Source organism: Gracilinanus agilis, chromosome 2 (genome assembly GCF_016433145.1).
Source record: "Gracilinanus agilis isolate LMUSP501 chromosome 2, AgileGrace, whole genome shotgun sequence".
Lineage (NCBI taxonomy): Eukaryota > Metazoa > Chordata > Mammalia > Didelphimorphia > Didelphidae > Gracilinanus > Gracilinanus agilis.
In genome coordinates, this window is record NC_058131.1 from 37078131 (window position 1) to 37086072 (window position 7942).

Sequence of the window (7942 nt, forward strand, 5' to 3'; positions counted from 1 at the left end):
CAAGTGACTTGCCCAGGGTCACACAGCTGGGAAGTGTCTGAGGCCAGATTTGAACCTAGGACCTCCTGTCTCTAGGCCTGACTCTCAATCCACTGAGCTACCCAGCTGCCCCCTAGCAATTCATATTTGAGGAGCAGTTGGCTTGCTTTCCCCTCTTCTTTCTTTTGAAAGCTTTATTATGAAGGTGATCTCATTAGATAGAGGTGGGGGCTAATAGATATTTGGAAGTGAATGTGATGCAAAACCAAATGTTATCAGTAAGAGTTCATAACAAAAATTATGAAATTAGTCATAGTATCATGGACTTAGACATGGTTGGGTGATGTTGGTATGTCTACACTCCAGATGGGTCAGTGGTTAGAGATATGGCTGTGTGGAAAAGGAGAAAGGCATCATCAGCTGGAGGCTGAGAACACCAAGGGGACTCTAGCAAGGCAGGGGTCAGGGATGGTAGATAAAATGTTTGTAGACACAAATGACCTTCTTTTGCTGGGAGCAGAGGAGATGCTTGTGGCTGCTGGGGCTGGGGAAGACAAGGACGAGGACCCAGGATGGAGCTCAGTAATTGACAACTGCTGAGAACATCTAAAACCATTCATCACTGACCCCATAGAGGGACATAAGAGCAGGGCACTGCCACCAGGTCTAATACTTCTGATGGAACCTGGCAAGTCAGAAGGCAAAGTCTCTGACACTGTACATTTCTGGGGTTCCAGGAGGAGATAGAGCTGCTTTGTGATGAGTGACTTTCCTGTCTATAGGATGAAGAGAAAGCAATTAGCATTTGCATAGTATCTACTATATGTCCTAAAAGCTTTTAATAAATATCTCATGATTCTCACAACAATTGAGATAAAGTGCACTTATTTTTCCCATTTTACACTTAACAAAACAGAGACAAGTAGGGGTTAAGTGACTTGCCTAGGGTCACACAGGGCTTCTTGATTCCAGATCCAGCAATCTTTCCACTGCCCCATCAGTTACCTTCAGAGTCTGAGATGTGAAATATATTTCCAGGAACTTCTCAGATTCTGTCTCTTATGAGTCTTGGTAGCCAAGATGCTTGTGATGGGAACTTGTATTGAAATGAGGCTTTGAGTGCTGTGTTCCTATATCACTTGGAGAGACTAAATTATCTAGATTGATGAGAAATGTTCCTGACTGTTTTAGGGCCTCTTTGGAGCATCAGTAATAGCTCTTTTACACATGATTAAGAGAAGTAAGTGGAGAACCAAAAATGGCACAGAAAGTTCAGATTTTTATATTTTCCTTTCAAGGGAAAAACTGAGATAAAACTTCAATATAAATTATCTCCCCTCTGAGTTTCCTTTATGTTGCACTGAATTTAATACCTCTGCATCCCTCTCTAGTGAATGGACACTCATAGCACTGTCTGTGTGACCCTGCAAGGAGGGTAAAGAGAAGCATGAATGGAGGGCCTGTGATATAGCAGCAAATGCTGGATGAATTTTCCAGAAAGGGCCCAAAGAAGTCAATGGATAAATGGGTAATTGAATGCTAAGCTGGTTTCTTTTTGGTTTATAGGTTCCTTTGTAGAGGGTTGCAGGTTCATAAAGAAAGGGAAGGTTCTGACTATCCTGGGATATTCCATCTCAGGGTTCCACAAGGAGGCTGCTTTTCTAACTTTGATTAAAGTTCTGACCTCCAAAGAGGGTAGCATCAGTGAAACCTGCCCTTTGAGCAGAAACTTCTCTCTGCTCCCACTCCTGCCCTCCAGTCCCAAACTACCCCCTCCTCACCCTCTTGTTTTGCATGGCTCCTGCTGAGGAAATGAGGCCAGCTGAGGAGGCAGCTATAAAGGAGCAGCTGGGAGGGAGCTGCTGGGGAGCCAAAGCTCAGGCACAGGGAGATGATGGGGTCTCAGGCTCAGCTGTTCTGCCTCCTGCTGCTCTGGATCCCAGGTGAGGGAGGAACATCAGAGACTGCCCTGAGCAATTGTTATAGGAGTCCTGTGAGGCCCTGCTTGTCTTCTGTCCCTCTGGGGAGAATTGGGTTATGGGTGATTGTGAGGGATGGAGGGGCCATCTGTGCCCTCCTGGGTCATGAGGCAGTCTGGGCTGGCATCTGAGGATTTACCTCCCCACATTATATCAGTGGTTAGTCCTGGTACATTGGACACATGAATATTTGTAACTTTTTCTTTGTCCTTCTGCTTGCAGATGCCAGAGGGGCCATTGAGCTGACCCAGTCTCCATCCTCCCTGTCTGTGTCTCCAGGAGAGACGGTCACCCTGTCCTGCAGGGCCAGTCAGAGCGTTGGTAGTTGGTTAAACTGGTACCAACAGTCCCCAGGCCAGGCTCCCAGGCCCCTCATTTACAAGGCTTCCACTCTGCAGTCTGGGGTCCCTGCCCGCTTCAGTGGCAGTGGCTCTGGGACAGATTTCTCTCTGACCATCAGTGCTGTGGAACCAGAGGACATGGCACACTATTACTGTCAGCATGTCAGTAACTGGCCTCTCACAGTGCTTCATCTCTGAACAAAAACCTGGCCAGGCAGCTGCTGAGGGAGCCCCCACTGTCCCAGGGGCTTCTGTTTCCCCCACAGCTGGGACAGGAGCAGCTTGTCTGGGCTGCCTCTAAGTGAGGTTTCTGGTCTCACAGGAGGATCCCGGGATGGGGATGGGCTTGGTCTCTTCCCCAACCAATAATCTTGGAGTGATACCACCTCAATAATTGGATGTCACCCCAAAGGTGGGTTTGTCTCACTAACACCTGACCAAGACTTCCCTTTCCAAATCCTCAATAATTGTTCTTATAACCTTCGCAGAAAGACCGGTAATGGGAATGGGGGTAAGCAGAGTGACTTATGGAGTTGGGAGGTGCAGTGGTTAGAGCCAGACAGGGATTCAAGTAGACCTGACTTGAGATCCAGCCTCAGACACTTCCTAGCTAGGTCATGGGGGTGAGTCATTTAACCTTTATCTCAATTTTCTCATCTGAAAAATGGGGATCATAATAGCACCTACCTCCTAGGGTGGCTGTGTGCACAAAGAGAGATCATAGTTCTAAAGTGCTGAGCAGCCAACCTGGCCCTTTGTAAGCACTACAGAAATGTGAGCTATCGTTAGTAGTAGTAGTAATATTTACCTCCGGTCATGGGCCATCAATTATAATTTACCCCATGGTCAGAGTCTGCTCTTGCTTCAAGTATAAAGTTTGCCTCCCTCTAGGTTCCACTCATTGGCTACGTTTCTGTGGATACAGAAACCAGGCAAAACACGTCATGCTTTTTCCTTTTGACAGCCCTTTGAGTGCTTGAAGGTCATCATCACATTTTCCTATATTGGTCCTTCTCCAAGCCAAGTATCCCTGCTCACTTCAAACAGCCTTCCTTTCCCTTGACCTCAGGTCCTTTCCCTATCCCAGCTCCCTTAGTGTGGTTGGACAGCAGTTTGTCTAAATTCATTCTAAAAAGGGGCATCCAGAAATGATTATTCTGGAAATGTTCTAAGCAGGACAAGACTAGAACAACTATGGATGTTCTGTGATGATGTAGTATGTTCCCCACTTATTGACAGAGAAGTGATCAATACAAAGTCTAGAGACAGACCTTTTGGCTACTGTTAGGATTTGTTTTGTGTGACTGTGTTTATTTCTGGTTTCACTAATGCAAAATACCAAGAAAGCACTGCATTTGTCAAATACACATTGGAGTCTGACCCTTCCTGGGATGTAGATGATAACTCAGCTCTGCCTCTCCATCCCAGGATACCCCTTTTGTCACACCCTTCTCTAAGCTCATTGCAAAGGCTCCACCCAAAGTGATGGAGCCTTTCTTCACTTTTTTTTGATATCACTAGGATACAACAGAACACATGGATCATCCAACAATTGTTCTATGATCTTACCGCCTGCCATGTCTGAAGCTGACACTTTCGATACTACACTTTATTCTGCCACTTTTTGATCCTTGTTTCCATTTGTTCTTCCCTGCCATATGCCTCTCCATTGACTTCTCTAAGCACCAATGGGAAAACAAGTAATATAGGACTATAATGATGTGAATGAAAATACAAACTTTATAACCAAACTTAATGCTTCATCACTGAAATATCCAAGCTTGGCATGGGAGAGAACCTGAGAAACTGAATCTTCTTATTACCCTATTTTACATTAGATATGTTCAAAGTAATGGAAGCTCTCTGTCTCTATATACACAAGTCTGTGCTTTAAATTAAAAGTCTATACTTAAAATCAAAGAGAATATTTCCAACAATACTATAGAACACAACAAATTTATTTTCTGTGAAATTTTTCTTTTTCTCTATTTCAATTTTTAAAATATATTGTAATAAGGAAATAGCATTTTATGTGTAGATAGAGAAAGTTTGCCAAGCAGGGTGGCAGGAGCTGAACATTCTAAAAAGCCTGGAATGTAGCAGGGAGTGACACAGAAACCTGTGGGACTGGCAGTTGGTATCCACTGACTTAGGAGCCTGTGTTTTGTACTCCGTGGGAAGCATCTCCAATTCACCATCCGTTCTGTGGAAAAATACAGGTCAGAGCTTGGATTGCAGCTTTGGAGGGTGGATTTCTCAGTTATTTACCCCTTGGATCTATTGGCTGTATTTCATCTGTGACCTTTGGACATCTGTGAGCAGTGCTGGAGTCGACAAAAATCCAGGAGTGACACTCCCCAATTCTCATCCTGCTACTTAGTCAGTTGAGAGTAGAAATCCATGTCTCCTGTCCTTAATATTAGTCCATAGTACCCCTAGTTAAGGAACCCTGTTCCCATATTTTATTTCTTTATTCCATAATAAAACTGTTTGTTTTGCTTCCTATTTATTCTCCTTACACACTAGTAAGAACCTAGTTAAGATATATATAAATCCTATGTTATTTCCCCAGCTGGCTGGAAACTGGTAATTGCCTAACTGTCATTCCTTCAATATTGGTGTTACCCACTCCCCAAGTCCTTATCCACCTTCAAGGACTGGGTTAGAGAATGGTAAGTACCTTGTGATATATTTATTGGTCACCAATTTAGTTATTTTAAGTCTTTTGGCCCTAATTCATTTAATCCGGTGTTCAGTCAGTTGTGTCTGTTACATCAGTATTGAGTATTCTTTTCCCACTATTTACAAATATTTCTAAGCCCGAATTTCTATTCAGTAAGATCCATCTTAAAACAAAATTAAAAAAAAAAGAAAAAAGGAATTAGTGTTTAGACTTTCTTTTTTAAAATGTAGAACACATATGCTCTACATTATGACTATTTTGCTTATTTTGATTTTTTAAATTTTATATCTTTCCATTTTATATTAATTTCCAAACATTTCCCAGCCTGTTCTTCAATTCAGAGGAGTAACAAATAACTGAAAAAAAGTGGGAGGGGTTGAGAATTCAGTTAAACCAACCAATAAATCAGCACAATATGATATGTCATTGTTGGGGGGCAGAGGAAGAGTCCAATTTCTCAGTCTGTCTCCCAGGCCACATTTCTGTATTTTAGCGATGAAGCTCTCCATTTTGTTTGCAAAGTTTGTATCTTCATTTACATCATTGAGGTCTGATATGTCTTGTTTTCCTAGCAGTGCTTAGAAAAGTCATTGGAGAGACACATGGCAGGGAAGAAGAAATGGAAAGAGGGAATTAGGAAGAAGTGGTAGAATAAAGGGTATCATCCTAAGAGTCAGCTCCAAACCTATGTATGGCAAATGGCAGGAGAATGGGATAGTGGTTGGATGGTCCATATGTTCCACTGTGTCCTAGGGCTGTGTAGAATTGTGAGGAAGGACTCTATCAGTTTGGGAGGAGCCTTTGCACACTTGCATTGCTTTTAGAATGGTTTCCCTAGCACAATGTAATTGCATATATTCATTGTGATCATTTCAGTCCCAGTGAGGATCCACAGGTGGCCAGTGTGCTGCATTGTGCCCTCGTGCTTTATTAATATGAGAGATGATCTTATTCCTCTAGCATTCTGTTAGAAAGGCATGGAGCAATGAACGAATGTATTGGCCATCTTTTTTGTTACCAGGATAGTTTCATCTTTGTAGCTAGGAACATCGCATTTAAATTTCTTTATATACTGGGGTGTGTAATGTGGGTAATTTGAGGAAAGGTGGGGTATAAGGAAGTTTGAAAGGAAGGATGTTTGAGACTTGCAAAGTGGGTAATCTCGGTTACAGGTAGGCTGGGATTAAAGGAGATCCAGGGTACAATAGGCCTGAAGTCAGGAGTATAACACAGAAGGAAAACAGAGATCTTCAGGGAGAAGAAATTAAACTAAACAGACAAACACAGCAGGCTTACAGACTGGGACTTAGACTCAAACACAAGCTGAGGGAAATAGACTAGACTGAAATTAACAAACAGGCTTTAGTTAATTTCACAGGAAGGGACCTATTTTGAAGTAACACCTTCCTTCAAGATGGATGCCCAGCTTCCCTCTGAGCCCAGAGTATGTTGTCTCTTTCCCTCTTCTTCCCTCTTGATAACTAACAGACAAATTACACTAATAGGGCTATTGAAACACAAAAGGGTTTATTTTGTTTGAAGGATGTTTGTTAGGAAGGTGGATCAAAGGAAAGCCCTATCAGTTCTCAGGAACCTCAGGTGGGGGAAGGGAAGTAAAGATGGAGTCTGAGTAAGGACCTGCCTTTAAACTCAGCTTTACAAAATGCTATTGCTATCTAAAGGGAATAAATGATGACTATCTAACTATAACTAATGCTGTCAATTAGGTAACTCTTCACAGATTTAACTCCTCTCTAATTACTCTCCTTATTAACTCCACAGACATATAAGGTAAGGGAGGGAAGGGAGGGATGGTATTAGGAAAGGAAGATATAAAGGGTTTATCTAAAATAATAATTTCTTAAGTAAATATATTAAAGCTAGGCTAAATTTCAATATTAAAGTTAGGTAATCCAACAGCTCGGCTCATTCACAACCTCCCTCCATGGAAGATCCAGTCAACTGCCCTTTTCCTCAAGATTCCAAAGACCTAACAGCTTTTGGAACTCAGCCACAGCTAGAAAAAACTATATCACCCCAATTCTGTATACTACAGGTGTGAAAGGTCTATGTTGTTTTAATGTTAACACATCCTCATTTTGTACTACTGTGGGTATTTCATGGGAATCAGTCATTGTTTGTGCTTTCCTAGGAATTGTCTGTGTGGTCTACGTAGAAACCTTATAGATTCCTACCCAGTACAGGTGGGGGTACTACCTTGGGTTTGGGGGTTGTTGTGGGGTGGGAGAAGGGACAGGGCAGGACAGGGTGTCAGGAGAAGGCGCATGGGAGGGAGGATTAGCCAGGAGTTGCTCAATATGAGAGAGGAGGTTTTCCATCCAAGACATAGGAGAGGGGTCTTCCATGTTTATTTCAATATCTATTTATCCCAGTAGTTCAGGAACAGGCTTGGAAAAATCAGATATATTTTGGATGGAATCGTCTTTTGCCATTGGACCATTTAAGGAGTGCTTAAAATTGTGCAATTGAATTTGAATGTTGACTTATATTTTAGCTTGCATTTTTGGTATGATAACTTTTTGTGCCTTAACATTTATGAATTGATAAAGAAAATTCCCTAACAACATAAGGAGAAGGAGGCATTCTGAAAACTTAAAGGTTCCCAATTAATGAAAGCCCAAAAGATTTCTCATAGAATAGCATTCGTGCTGCTTGGTGTTGTGTTTACAAAGGTCTGATAAATGGAAAATGAAAAGAAAATAATTTTCATTTTAATTTTATCTATTTCTTGTATTTTTAATTTAATTTTACTTTTTATTTATTTATTTATTTATTTTTATTATTATTAGACATTTATTAATATTCGTTTTTAACCTGTTTACATACTTTATGCCCCTACTTTCCCCTTCACCCCCCGCTCTCCCCCCCCCCCCATGGCCAACGCACATTTCCACTGGCTGTAACATGTGTCCTTGTTCAGGGTCTATTTCCCATTCATG

General features: G+C 41.9%; 1 gene segment (V, D, J or C); it reads left to right on the plus strand.

Annotated features, from left to right (window-relative positions):
- Positions 1-1873: 1873 nt before the first annotated feature.
- Positions 1874-6601, plus strand: LOC123236703 (the record flags this gene model as incomplete). The annotated part of the segment is given in 3 exon segments: positions 1874-1922; positions 2181-2477; positions 6576-6601. Coding segments are annotated over 3 exon segments (372 nt in total), but the record flags the coding sequence as incomplete, so codon positions are not given.
- Between the last annotated feature and the right edge of the window lie 1341 nt (positions 6602-7942).